The following is a 15,404-nucleotide window of genomic DNA, read 5'->3' on the forward strand; positions in this document are numbered from 1 at the left end:
GGTGGCTTAGACATGTTCTACGAATGTCGTCCCAGAGAATTCCACGTCGTGCATTATTTGCCGACTCTGGGACTGGTTGGAAGAAGCGGAGAGGTGGTCAGTGCATGACATGGTGTCGTGGTATGAAAGAAAGCTGCAAAGGACTGGCTTGTGTTGGTCCTTCACGACTCCCTGGTTGGGGTCTGAGAGATGGTGCTACACAGCGGCTAGAGACGTTATCAGATATGGCTCAGAATAGAAGCCAGTGGCGATCCTGCTGTAACCTCCTTTTACTTTCTTCATAAAAAGTGGTTCTGTCTCCCTTACCTGAAAGATTTCTTCCGATTGTACCTCTGCGTTCCCTGATTACTAGCACATTACCTTACACCAATCTCTTCGTTATTGTTCTCTCTTTTTTTTGTTGCGCTCCTTGGCTTTTTTTTCTTTCTTTGTATTCCTCTCGAATTTTCATTGTTTTGTGTGGCGCATATATATTGGCGCTCTCTTGTACCAATATTCATGTGTCCAAATAAATAATAATAAATAAACTGCTGAGGAGTCCCATACTAGGACGAAACGGCCGTCCAATGCTTCCAGGTTTTCCATGGTTGTCTAGCTTCAATCGACTCATAAGCTCAACTATTAAAAAAGCTATCTGTTCCACCGTAAAGTGAAAATATCGTATTTTGGAAGTAAACAAAACGTTTACTTTATAGGCATCATTGCCAAGGTCGGATTTGTTAGTTTCATATAAACTGATCATTGGGTAGAAAGTCAATGATATATATATATATCCTAATGAGTAGAAAATTGTATTTCTGACATTTCGTGACTTAACGTAAGTCACTTCTTCAGAGTAAATAAATAACCGAAATATAATTAACACAAGTTTAAATAGTACAAACCCATTTTGAGGCCTAGATACAACAACTCTTTTTTCTATTCTAATCCTATTTACCCCAAAAGCCAAATTTATATATGGAGACTAAAGAGGATTTTATTTAAGCAAGCAACATACACTTGCGAAAATATACATAATGACCTTAGAAAAGGGGTAGAATTCGGCTCACTAAAAGAGCCATATACCAATAAGAAAATTAGCATCTGTAGACGCTGTAAAAATAAAGGATAACTGCCATACGGAGTTTTGGAGTTAAAAATAGAAATTTAAATCTACAAAATAAAAACAGCAAAATAGTCATTAAGTGATTGTATCTTGGATATTTAATTTCCATAGTAAGGTCTAAGAATTTCAGAGTTTTAACTAACATGATTCGTCTTAGTAGTTTCATCTTGTCCTTATATTACCATTTCTCAGTTATTTCAAATTTCTGGAGACCCAACCAGGTCGCATTAAAAAAACTGACAAGAAACCAAAAGATAGTGATGAAAATGGAAGTGACAGTGATTCAGTTGCTGATTCTGAATTCGATGTTTACCTAGGTAAATTGTAATGTTGTTAGTTTTAAATTTTATTTTACTTCGTTGCAGTTATATTTCTCTTTGTAAATCCTATTTCTATCTGTTATAACTTGTGAACCTGTGTGCCCTGTATATTGGATAACGCAACGATACCGCCAGTCAGAGAGCAGCGAAATTATCGATCGAATCAGTGACGCATAAAACACTTGCGAGCAACCTAGAGTCCTGATTGGTCCTGCTTCCCGCCTAGCCCAATCAGTTGAGTCCAGAACACCAATCTCAGCCTCTGCAATATGAATCATTTATTTCAAACATGCTGTGTTTATATACAAACCAAACAGACCACAACATACCATAAAATAGAAAATAACATTTGTACAATATTTGGCCAAATGTGGCTGTGAATAAGGGAGATAGTAATTGGTAGACAGGCCATAACTCAAGAATGGTAAATTGTATAATAATAGTTCATAGGTCAAAATAAACTTCATAATAAGAGGGACATGAATATGAACAGTTTAGTTACAAAAAATATACTCATAGCATTGGTCCATAACTGGATCCCAAAAATTACCATTCATTATTCTTATCGGGATTTATTTATTTATTTCAACACATAGATAATGGTACAAGGAGGCATCAAATACATATGCGCCACACAAATCTCATTCGATATGTGTGAGGGCTGTGGTACTGCCTGGGTGCCCAAACCGAAGCACATGGTTTTCCTAGGGGGCCACTCCCCGAGCCTTCGACCTGAAGGTCTGATCCACAAGGCAGTGGAGCATCGTAAGGAGATGCAGTCCCATGGAAGCCGGTGACCAACAATTGGTTCATACGCCATTTGTTCCTTCAGGATACTGGGGCCCATGTGCACCATTGGTTTGGAATCCGGTTAAAGCGCTGGACATTCGCTTTTCGTCCTCTCATTTTCGTAAACAACACCCCTGCCACGAGAAGGCAGTGAGTCGGACTTCCCTGGCAGAGGCTATGTATGCGTGGTCATGTGAGAGTATTTCGAGAGGGAGAGCGGACTCTCCCCACTCTCGGCCGTACCAGGGCATTTGGGGGCAGATGGTAGCTTCGCACCATTGGCCTTTCGACCAGGCACATATACCAATTATCTGAACCTGCGGTTCCTCTCGTACTAAACAGGATTACCATAGCAACGGCCAGATTGTACTTCACTGATGTACCCATTAGTAGGGTAAAACTAACCTGTCTCATGACGGTGTAAACCCAGCTCACGTTCCCTATTAGTGGGTGAACAATCCAACGCTTGGTGAATTCTGCTTCACAATGATAGGAAGAGCCGACATCGGGAGATAACACTATCAACCATTGACTGACCACTTGATATACATGGATTGGGAAACTTATAGATATGAACGCTAACAAGATTAATAAAAGTACTTTTTATAGTGTATATACAAACAGTCACTTATTGTGTAATGTTTATAAATCATTTCTTTTCCATGCTTGTTCGTTGAAGATAATAAGAAAGCCGTATTCACACGTAATCTAATTTACGGTACAAAACTACTAAATAATTCTTAAGAATTGCAAAATTTTCTTTATTTTTACGTTTGCTTTCAAAGCAATAAGGTAAACTCTTTATTTACTATGTAATTCTCTTACATAATGCTCTTTTTGTTTTCTCTCAAAGTACTTGAACTCTTGACGGAAACTTCATAATTTCTTTCTAGCTTTCCAGTATACCTCTAAACGGTAAAGAGAAGACGAAAAGTATAGATTTCATTTCAAAGTTGGTTTATGTACAGAAAACAAGAGTATTTATAAGTTCCAGTGGTGATCAACATTTTAGAGGCTTTGGAAAGTAAACTAAATATGGTAGAAATTATAGGTAATTGTTCAATCTAAGTGTTCCATATAATCATGCGTTCCTCTATAAGTTCTAACCGGATGCTGAATGGACGAAATGATTTACAACCCTTCCTCACCTTCTAAAGATCTTTTCGAGAAAGTTACAAAGCCTCTCGACAGTGGAATTATTAGTATAGGTAATAAGCTAAATTCAATCAAAATAAATGAATAAAGTTCTAAAGAAGAGTTTCTATGACAAAATGTTCTCTGAATACACTAAAGAATATGACAATTAACAATCCTGAAATACCTAATAGCATCAAGACTGTAAACACATTATGAATATGCATGTCATTCATCAGACCTAACCATGACATTTTGAGTTTTAAAAAAATAAACAATTAAATATCATATTTGATCGTGAATTTTCTCTAGAAAATGATTTGAAAATTCACATGTTTATTGAATTTATCTAAACGCATAGATATTGATACAAGGGGCACCAGATACATATGCGCTAAACAAATCTTATTTGATTTGTGTGAGGGCTGTGATACCACCCAGGTACCCAGACCTAAGTAGGTGGTTTTCTTAAGAGGCCACACTCAGAGCCTTCGACCTAAAGGTCTGATCCACGAATCAGTGGAGCATTGTAAGGAGATGCAGTTTCATGGTAGCCGGTAACCAACGATTGGTTCATACGCCATTTGTTCCTTCAGGATACTGGAGCCCATGTGCATCATTGGTTTGGAGTCAGAGATTTCCAACTCCCCTAGGTGGACCCTCGGTGTCCACTAACCCGGTTAAAGCGCCGGAGTTTCACTTTTCGTCCTCTCACTTTTGTAAACAACAGTATTGCCGCGAGAAGGGACTGAGTAGTTCCCTGGCAGTGGTCGTATGCACGTGACCATGTGAGAGCATTTCGAGAGGGAGAGCTCACTCTCCCCACTCTCGGCCACACTAGGGCATTTGAGGGCTGTTATTAAATAAGACTAATTGGGTTTATTTTTCTCTCATATAATTGAACTATTTTATTCACTATTTCATGGTAGAGAATACTTTTGCTAATGATGTATGTTTTTTTTGAAACTTTACAGCAAAACATGAAAAAGATTTGTTTCCTCCGAATGAAGAATGGGAAAATGATGGTAATTTACAATGTTATGCACGCTATCATTTTTTAAAATTCATTGTTTTAACCTTTTTATTCACAAAGTACGGCTTTTGAGATACAAAAAATGTAGGATTTATGATTGTTTTAGATAGTGAGATCCGTGAAATTCGTCCCAATGTTAAAGCTATTTGGGCAAAAACCGATATTATATAGTACCTAGGACTTGCTTATTACCTTCAACTATCTAACTTAATGCGGTTAGTGTACATGATAGTGAGTCAATTAGATTAGTAGCCACTTTTCAACTTCTCTAATTAATCAAGACTAAAGGGTTAAACAAACCATATAATCATAGAAACTCTACCGAATATTCTTTGTGCTATTAACAGCTGTAAATTGTAGTTGTCAAATGTAATGGGTGTGAAAAATACACAGTGTTAGAGCAACTAATGTATGGGGAATATTGTAAATGTTAAACAATGAAAATGATAAGAGTCAGTTGATTTATGAAGTTTTAGACTTAAAATCAACTGAGGTAATTATGATGTGTTCCACTTTGAGCCAATATTTTATTTTGACATGTATGGTGTTAGAGCAATTATCAACCTTGTTGCACGACAAGACAAAATGTCACGGGCAATTGATTTAAACGAATGAGTAGAACATTCATTTCGTAATTAATTCCCTCGAAATGAGCAACTGCCTAAATGTATCAGTGATTTAATGGTTAATGCTTTTTGTTGTGACTTTAAGTCTGGCTAGTTATCACGTAATTTATTCACCAATCGAAATACGACTTATTCATTCCTGTGCTGTGCTAAATCAATGACGTTCGACTGGTCTGATCAACTTAACGTCCTTATTGGTACTTTGTTCGCCTAGTCTGTCCAACTGAGTCCAGAACACCAATAACAGCTTCCGCTATGCGAATCCTTTATTTATGTACTAGTCAAATAGACCGCAACGCACCATAAAATACGAAATAACTTTTATACAAAATACAGTCAAAAGTGGCTGTGAACGTGGGAGATGGTAATCAAATAACTGAGTATAACTTAAGAACAGTAAATCGTATAATAATGATCTATAGGTCAAAAGGAAGCTTATAATAAGAGGAATATAGATATATACAGTCTAATTACTGAACAGCCATACAATAAGAATATATATAGAATATTAGTCCATTAATAGTTCTCAGGAGTTACTCGCAATTTAATCTTCACTAGGATATAACACTCTTGACTTTAACCCAGATTCAAATTACGCTTCGCCTACTTCTGTTTGAGAAACTGGATAGTATCATTATCCCTCACACTTAAAGTATAGCTCATACCCAAGTATGCAGAGAATACGTTAAAATTTAATCTTTCCAACTTATATTGATAATATTGCTGTATCTTTTAAAAAAAAAACTTGTTTTAACCTTACATTCGAGTTACTATACAAATCATCAGTTTTTATTGAAGTTGAGGTTAATCATTATCAACTGTTTCCTTTTTCCCTTTACTCACTATTTAACTCATTGATTATTTGATGTGCAAATTTGTTTTTCTTCATTTGGGAATGGTTCTCTTTTTGGAATATATTCAGCTGAACCGGAATTTAGTGATCAAGACTTCATGGATAATTCAGCAGATGAAGATGATACAAATGAATATGACTTTACAGGTACTTAATAATTTTAAAAAAGATAATAAGACAAGATATTATATTTAATTACTGGTTAGCGTTTTTTTAGCGAGTTAGTTTTCTACGGGATGGGGTTGCTCACCCCATGCCCAACCCTCCTCCTTTACCCGGGCTTGGGACCGGCAGTAACTCTATAGGAGCTACAGGCTGAGTTTATTATATTCAATTACTTTTAATTTTTCTTTCAGGTAAATGAGAAAACCTATTAAGACATTAAACTAAAGAGAGAAATATAGTGTGATTCACTGAAGAATTCCTTTCAATCTATTTTTAATGCTTGAAACATGTTCGGGATGCGATTCTCCCCCTCGAAATGCAAAATGTTGCTTCAGGATTGGGTTACATCGACACCCGAACTAGTGATAGGGAATGAAGTAGTTAAATGTGTCGACCGCTTCACTTATCTTGGAAGTCTCATCAGCCCTTGTGGTCTGGTGTGTGACGAAATCTCAGCACGGATACAGAAGGCTCGACTGGCTTTTGCCAACTTGCGTCATTTATGGCGTAGGCGAGATATCCGTCTATCAACCAAAGGACGTGTTTACTGCGCAGCAGTTCGTCCCGTCCTACTTTATGGCAGTGAAACATGGCCGGTAAGAGTAGAGGATATCCGTAGGCTACTAGTATTCGATCATAGGTGTCTTCGAAAAATTTCTCGTATATCATGGGACCATCGAGTAAGTAACACAGTTGTTAGGACACGGGTACTAGGTAAAGATGGCAAGTCAATTGATGAAGTAGTGAAACTTCATCAGTTGAGATGGCTGGGACACGTGTTACGTATGCCCAAAGACCGACTGCCTCGACGTGCTATGTTCAGTGGTATAGGAGTAGGTTGGAAGAAAGCTAGGGGCGGCCAGACCAAAACATGGCACAAATCCATGAAGTCACTGACAAATGGACTGAGCCATGTTGGTAGGTGTAGACTACCTGGTTGGGGACCACGAGATGATGGCAACTGATGGTTAGAGACCCTGAATGACATGGCTCAAAATCGTTTGCAATGGCGCAGGTGCATCCACTCTCTGTGTTCTCCCAAATTCTAATCTTCTGAATTTTTCATGTGCCGTTTTTCCTCTTTCCAAATTTATTTCACTGGATTATACTCGTTAAATAACATCTCCAAACCCTAATCTTCCCTATTACTGCTTATACTCTTGCTACATGTACCACTACGGGATTTGAATCGACAACTGCATCTCTGTGTTAAGGTGGTGTGGCAACTCGGACTGATGTACGTACGTACGAAGTTCTACGTTGTTACTGACTGACTGATTTTTAATGCTTGACTTCCAGTTATGCTTTAATCATTATGATTAGTGTTCCTACTATCCGATGGGGGAGTTTTGAAGCTACAATCTACTCGATAAAATCCAACTACCTTAACAAATAAGCTATTGTTTTGAGAATAGGTAGACTGCAATTCATAGTAGAATCTAGGAGGCACGTTTTTATCTTATTTGAGACTTGTTCGTTGGATTTTCTTGCATCTTAGTATTAATGCTAAACTGGGAATAGACGGATTTTTGCTGGTTTCTGATCATCAGTCATTACAAAATAGGCACCAGGTTGGAAGTTGTTCCTGACTGAGAAAATAAGCTGTATATGCGTTACATTATGTATTTTGGATGCGAACTGCTATGAAATCGCATACTAGGAAGGAATAGCTCTCTCGAGCTTATTAGCTTTCGCGATTAAACTATCTAGGTTAGAGGGTATAATGTTTCCAAAATCCTCATTCTGAGCTAAAAATATCTTTCATTATCGCTTTGATCTATGTCGATCTTTACTAACATTTATAGGATCTTGTGAATTTTAGACGAATCAAAGTTTTTATTTAAACTTTAGTTAACGCCAACTGCATTTATATTCTGGTGATATTGATCAATATATTTAACAAGTGTGTACTAGTGTTTGATATTTCAAGTACTTACCTTTTAGTCTCCGTGATCTAAGTGATCAAAATTCAATCCATTTATTTTGGTTTGATATACTAAGTAGTTTCACTGTCCTTTCATACATAAATTCTGACCGAAAACTGAACAGATAAACCGATTCTTGATGACAGAGAGTTACGTTAAAATATATAAAGTGGTCAGTTTTTGTCTGTTAAAACCATTTTACATGAAACTTGACTAGTTGGCCAAATATCCTAAATGATACATTTTGTGTTGCTTTTTATTCTTCTGACTTAAGAAATGGATAATATCGATTTGTCAGCTAATTCAAAGTCTAAGAAAACGAAAAAACCAACTGAATCGAAATGCAAGTATCACAAATTTAAAGATGACGATGAAGGAGCGGTTAATGATGATGATGATGAAAATTCTGAAGACGATAGTGATGATGAAGACGACGATGATGACTATATTCCTGATAAACCAGGGTAAGTTCATCCTCGTAAAGATGATACTGTTTAATAAGACATATTTTTGACTTCATTTTTAAAATTCTCAAAACTCATGTTGTCTAGTGTAGATTAATGTTTATTAGTTGATGGTGTAACTGAAATATAGCCAGTAAACTGAGTAACAAATTTCCATGTGTTACACTACACAGCGTCAAATTGTGAATTTGGTTCAAATCTCACAGTGAAGATCAATTCTCATAAAACGGCAGATTTGTCCTGCTGACGTGACGAGTGCCAACTGACTCAAACGGAATTTCCTCTCAGCCATCTCTAATCACTTTTTAACGTAATGTTAAATACTTCAGTTTAAAGGGTCAACAACAACTTTATACTTAAACTGTTGGCTACAACACTTGCTTTCTGACCTGTTGGAATGTTATACAACCTCTTCGATTTTAATTGCGCAATCAATATTTCTATGTATATATATACATAGTTTATTGAAAACTCAGTAGGCCTCAACATACACAAGGGGAAAACCAAGGTCCTCAAATTCAAAACAGAGAACAGCAATCCAATCACTCTTGATGGCGAAACTCTGGAAGATGTAGAATCCTTCACATACCTGGGAAGCATCATCGATGAACAGGGAGGTTCAGATGCAGACGTAAAGGCGAGGATTGGCAATGCAAGAGCCGCATTCATACAATTGAAGAACATATGGAACTCAAAACAACTGTCTGTCAACCAATATCAAAGTGAGAATCTTCAATACAAACGTCAAGACAGTGAGTTCTACTGTACGGAGCTGAAACTTGGAGAACTACTACAACCATCATCAAGAAGGTACCAGTATTTATAAATAGCTGTCTACGCAAAATACTCAACATGCATTGGCCGGATACAACCAGCAACAGCCTTTTGTGGGAGAGAACAAACCAGCCTCCAGCTGAAGAGAAAATTCGGAAAAGACGATGGAAATGGATAGGACATACATTAGGAAAATCATCAAACTGCATCACGAGACAAGCCCTAACTTGGAATCCTGAAGGGAAGCGGAAAAGAGGAAGGCCAAAGAACACATTACGTCGTGAAATAGAAGCAGATATGAAAATGATGAATAGGAACTGGAAGGAGCTGGAAAGGATTGTCCAGGACAGTGTTGGATGGAGAATGCTGGTGGTTCGCCTGTGCTCCTTCATGAGGAGTAACAGGCGTAAGTAAGTATTGAAAATTATTAAAGTAGTTCATTGTATTATTAAATAATTAATTTTATTTATTTCTTTATTTTATTATCATTTATGTGATTAACTTCAATTCCTATTTTCCAAGGATTGTTGTTACACTTCTAAAACTTATATCGATCAATGCTCCCTTCCATTAATTAATACTTTCCACTCTAATGATTCATATATAAAGTTTCCATTTCCTGTTATGTATGTTTACTGTGCAATCAATCTGCAAAGGATATATATAAATAAATTGTGATTGACGCTTTGTTTACAGTACAGTATATCAAAGAAATGCTTTTTTTTCCAACATATGATTGATTTCAACTTTTCAATTTACACAGATTCACTTATATGTACAGCTAAAAAAGCACACTTGAATATGAGATGAATGTCTATAAAGTCATTAGTACTTGACCTACTTAATTAATAATCTTTCCATTATGGGGTTGTAAATGAAGCAGCAATCCAGTACATCGGAGTTTTCAATGGTGGTCTAAGATTGATCGGTTCATGATTTCAATTCTAATATACTTTTTTTGAGATGTGAATAGGTTTTTATGTGTATATGATGATTTCCAGATTCATTTTTCAATTCTGGATGGATTCAAAATCGCTATCTTAAGATATATTACAGGGAAGTTAGTCGACACTCTTGAATTTCTATTTACTATTTGATTACCAAACCGAGAGTTTTCACCCAAAACTGCCCAATATTAAGTAATCCAATGGTTAAGCGCTCATACGCGAGACAGGTAGGTCCTGGTTTCAAATTCCGTAGGGGGCGGGAACGTGGATGTGCACTGTTGAGGAGCCCCATACTAGGAAGAAACGGCCGTCCAGTGCTTCTGGGTTTTCCATGGTGGTCTAGCTTCAATTGATTCATGATCTTAACTACTGAAATTAAGTTAACGTCTTCAAAAGATGTTCTATTCGTTTTTTTAAAGGAACTGTCAGTACTACTCATTCATTGCCACAAGTAGTCTAGCTAGAGAAAACTTAATTCAGAACTGACATACCAAAATTCAACAAGACTATAATTTATAGATGACCTTTAAGCGACCCTAAAGTTACCTTGACGATGTCCACCTATTAACTTGAACTAAATGAGGTTTATACGGAAATGTGAGGAATTAGAATTATGATTTACAGTTGATGGTCAGGGTTCGGAACTAGATTTAGTGTTTTTAACACGAACTAACATCAGTTAAATTGCCAATACGTTATTTAACTAAATGGATGAATGAATTTCACGTTGAGATTCAAGATCTGTTATCCTATATCTCGTTGGTTCATCCATAAATTATCGTCTCACTCAAAACGCTTTTGTTTATAATTGGTGAAATGTTTTTAGATTTAAATCTATATTAACTGATTGCTGAAATTGCTATCTTTTTTAACTCTCTCTTCTGTAGTCAATTCAATCTAAATAATTTATTCGCAAGTGCTGAAGAAGTTGGTCATTTATATGATTTACAAGAAACTGCAAAAGAAAAACGACAACGATTTTGGGAACAAAAACGTTTATATTCACAGAGTAGTAATAGTAATCATAAACGACATCAATATCGTGAAAAAGGAGTTTCGAAAAGAAGGAGACTAGAAAATCGTGATCATCATCAATCGTCTAGTCGAGGAAAAATGAAACTTAAGAGTCAAAATAAATCAAAACGACCACGTCGTCATTCATAACCCATTTAATACAATTTGTATTTTGTTTCTCAGAGAAAAATACTTTTTATTTCTAATTCAAGTTATTTTTCTCGACACAGAAAATAATTTTAATTATAGTCACAAAAGTCTAAGGTACATAAATCAGAGAGGTATGGATCTAACAAGAGAGAATTTTGCCATTTGTTAATGTAATTTATCCACTGTATTGTTGTTACCAAATAGAGTAAAGTTTGGTTACGATGAATGACAAACGTTGGGCCAATAACTCGTTCGTTATAATAAGTAGTTTTTAATATTCGTGGTTTAGACACTAATTAGTTGGGCATTTGTTAGTAATAAGAAAAAGTTATCATTGTGTTACTGTTGATGAGATCCACAGTATTTCTCGGAAGATGCTCATAAGCGCTCTATAAACGCTGGGAGACACTTTATCCAATTAGCACTGGGCAGAAGTATGCAAAAAACACCTAGAAATTGAGGAGTCACATGTTACATTTCTGATTGGATGATCACCTACACTGCTAATATGTTTAGTAGGGTTCCAGAACTTTTTAAAAGCCCAAAATCATCTGGAACGCTATATATACCATTGCCTTTCTGTACATGAACTAATATTGGAGTAAAGCATTCTTCCCATATTTCGCGCCTTTTCTCTCACGTTGAGGTTGTGTAGATTTAGCCTGGGGTTACTTGGAGAGCTTAGAAAACTAATTCAAGCATTCAGTCAGAAGACTTATCAGTTACTTTTAAAAATAAGATTTGATTTGAATAAATGAGAATTTCGCAGTCCAAAATAGTATTATGTGACCGTATTTTGTCCATAGACGGGTTTTCGGTATCGTTATACAGTTATTTAAAATTTCAGTCAGTTGTTAGACAATTTATATCACCTCAGGCATAAATAATGTGATTAAGAAGGAAAGAATATATTCAAATGAAAATTATAAGATAATCTTAAGATTCAAGATTTATAGCGATAAATGTTAAACCCATCTGAGTTATTTCATACGTCTTAACTGAATTGGTCAGGTGAGTTGGCTGAACTCTAACCACGTAGTCCGGATGTACCAAGATAGTTCAGGTCAGAGATCAATGATACTATGATGTGATGTCACGTTTTGGTTTAACTAATCCCGATTTCTTTGTAACCTACTTCTAGATTGGCTAATATCGCGTGTTGAAGTAGATAGTCGAAGGTACTTTCGAGTATGGATATAAACACTGCGGATGAGATAATTTATATTTTGGTAGGTATGCTAATGTACAAAAGTTTAGAATTTATCATCAGGTAAAAAATTTCTTGTTGACTTAGATACTGGCACTTATGTTAACGTTATAGAATTTTTATCTATGATCGGAGTATAGACACAGACAGTGTACTCTGTTTTAACATAGAAAGTAATACTATGATGAGTCTCGCTAGTCGGGTTTTAAGTGTTATGGTTCACTAATGTTTGTTTCCTTATTTTAATAGTCCAATTAGTCTAATAGTTCATATTTTTTATATGCAAACAGTTTATGTTATGATTGACCAATTTCATTCTAAACATGACCTTCATTTCTGATTTGTAATTGTGACAATACAACTTGTGTTATCGATATCTAGTTTTTGCTTAAATGGTTTAGAAAGCGTTTATAGTCACACAACTTGGTCTCCCCCTGAGTTATATCATAGCGTATATGGTTCCTTGACTTAAAAGTACGGAATTAATCTATCTTGGTCAAGAACTTCTTTATTGTCAAGTCAACAATTGATTCAAATTTCGTTCATGAATCCTGAGACGCTTAGTAGAATGATCGATTATTTCAAAAATCAATCTTACATTTTTAACCGATTTTATTTAAGTTTTTTCGCTATTCATATCACATCCCAGTCAACAGTAGCTGATCATGAGCGAAAATCTCAAGTCATCTGTCACTTTTATTACAATCAAATGCACTAACTAATCACTCACTAATCAGAATATCACATACTAATACATCTTATTATCATACACTTGATAAACAAGCTTACTGATTACATATTGTCATAACAATACAATTCAATCAGTCAAATTACAATCTGAACAAACACACATGACTAGTGTTCACATTTACATGTATGAGCTACCGATCAGTAAAGCATGGTTACTTAGTCATTGTTAGTGTAAATATTACCTACTACACTGATACTTATGTGTTATTATTTTATTGCTGGTTATATACATTTCCAGTTGATGTGCTAAACAGACCAAAAAAGTGTTTACTTAAAAGTATCCCACGAGAACAAAAACATAGTTGTATTTGTTTAAAACTATCACTAATAAATGTCGTTAAAATCTTACATTAAGAGTAAATCCATGCCTGCTAATTGAAATGCAATCTATAGTTTAATTTTACAGAGTTCTAGCTTCACAGAAAGATTTAGTGAAACTATACTTTTGGAAAAGGTCAATATAACTTAAAGGTTAAGGAGTGCTGATCAGTGACCGGATTCTAACTACTTTCAAGTTCACTGATGATTTTAGTGTTGTTACATGTTTTGATTTGGAGCATTACTTGTAATATACTCCTTCCTTCCTTACTTACGCCTGTTACTCATCGTGAAGGAACACTGGCACACCACCAGCATTCTCCATCCAACACTGTCCTGGACAATCTTTTCCAACTCCTTCCAGTTCCTATTCATCATTTTCATATCTGTTTCTATTTCACGACGTAATGTGTTCTTTGGCCTTCCTCTTTTCCGCTTCCCTTCAGGATTCCAAGTTAGGGCTTGTCTCGTGATGCAGTTTGATGATTTTCCTAATGTATGTCCTATCCATTTCCATCGTCTTTTCCGAATTTTCTCTTCAGCTGGAGGCTGGTTTGTTCTCTCCCACAAAAGGCTGTTGCTGGTTGTATCCGGCCAATGCATGTTGAGTATTTTGCGTAGACAGCTATTTATAAATACTGGTACCTTCTTGATGATGGTTGTAGTAGTTCTCCAAGTTTCAGCTCCGTACAGTAGAACTCACTGTCTTGACGTTTGTATTGAAGATTCTCACTTTGATATTGGTTGACAGACAGTTGTTTTGAGTTCCATATGTTCTTCAATTGTATGAATGCGGCTCTTGCATTGCCAATCCTCGCCTTTACGTCTGCATCTGAACCTCCCTGTTCATCGATGATGCTTCTCAGGTATGTGAAGGATTCTACATCTGCCCGAGTTTCGCCATCATATCAGGGTTATTATATATGAGAAAATAAACAAATGTTTATTTACATTATTATTATTATTTTTACTGTAATAAATTAGTAAGTAAATAAAATAAAGTACAAATTTTTCTGTATTAATGAGGTGTAAAATATATAAGTCAATTGATAAAGTCAACAACAACAAAAAAAGAACAAACAAACAAACATTAAATACATTACTGATTAACTAATTAAACATTGAACATTCATTTCTTTGTTGTTTAAAACAAGAACTGCTTTCTTTTTTTTACCGCCATTTTACTCAATATGAATCAGTATCATCACTGGTATTATTTCATAAATGATAAATGAATAGATGATTGAAATGTATTCTGATGATAACAATCATCATTATACACACACACACACTCACACACCCATCCGATGAGATAGAAGATGAGAGAAGAAACCAAAGAAAAGAAGAACGAAAAAAAGAAAACAAAAGAAAGAAAGAAAAGTCAGCAGAAAAAACAAAGAGAGAAAACATTTGATTCCATAAACTAATGAAAATATATTCAATAAATAAATAAATAAGTAAATATCCATCATTATTCAATGAGTCAATTATAAAATAAAATAGAATATAAACATTGGGAAAGATACAAGAATAAGTAAACTGAATAAGAATGAATATAATAAAAGAATAAATAGCTACTTTATATATTCAATGTTCAGTTTGTTTGTTTGCTTATTTATTTAGAAAAAACAAACAAACATTGGTAGGATAGAAAAAACAACTTAAAAAATAATGAATTATTTACGAATGGTCCATCTGAGAACTTCATTTCTTCTTTGAGATTGATTAAAATGAGATGAGGAATGATTTTTATCTAATATAGTACGTTGAAACCAATTTGATGAAGAATCATGTTTGTTAAAACTAAGTCGATGTGATTGTTTATCTAGA

General features: G+C 35.2%; 1 protein-coding gene across 1 annotated transcript in view; it reads left to right on the forward strand.

Moving 5' to 3' along the window:
* Positions 1–11,878, forward strand: part of MS3_00005825 (uncharacterized protein) — a 29,005-nt gene extending 17,127 nt beyond the window's left edge. Inside the window, exons 13-17 of the mRNA XM_051213918.1 lie at positions 1,298–1,422; positions 4,323–4,373; positions 5,930–6,007; positions 8,225–8,414; positions 11,023–11,878. Of these exons, the coding sequence (XP_051069937.1) occupies positions 1,298–1,422; positions 4,323–4,373; positions 5,930–6,007; positions 8,225–8,414; positions 11,023–11,299 (721 nt within the window). The 3' untranslated portion in view covers positions 11,300–11,878. The remainder of the gene's footprint in view (positions 1–1,297; positions 1,423–4,322; positions 4,374–5,929; positions 6,008–8,224; positions 8,415–11,022) is intronic.
* Positions 11,879–15,404: the final 3,526 nt, after the last annotated feature.

Source organism: Schistosoma haematobium, chromosome 3, assembly GCF_000699445.3.
Source record: "Schistosoma haematobium chromosome 3, whole genome shotgun sequence".
Lineage (NCBI taxonomy): Eukaryota > Metazoa > Platyhelminthes > Trematoda > Strigeidida > Schistosomatidae > Schistosoma > Schistosoma haematobium.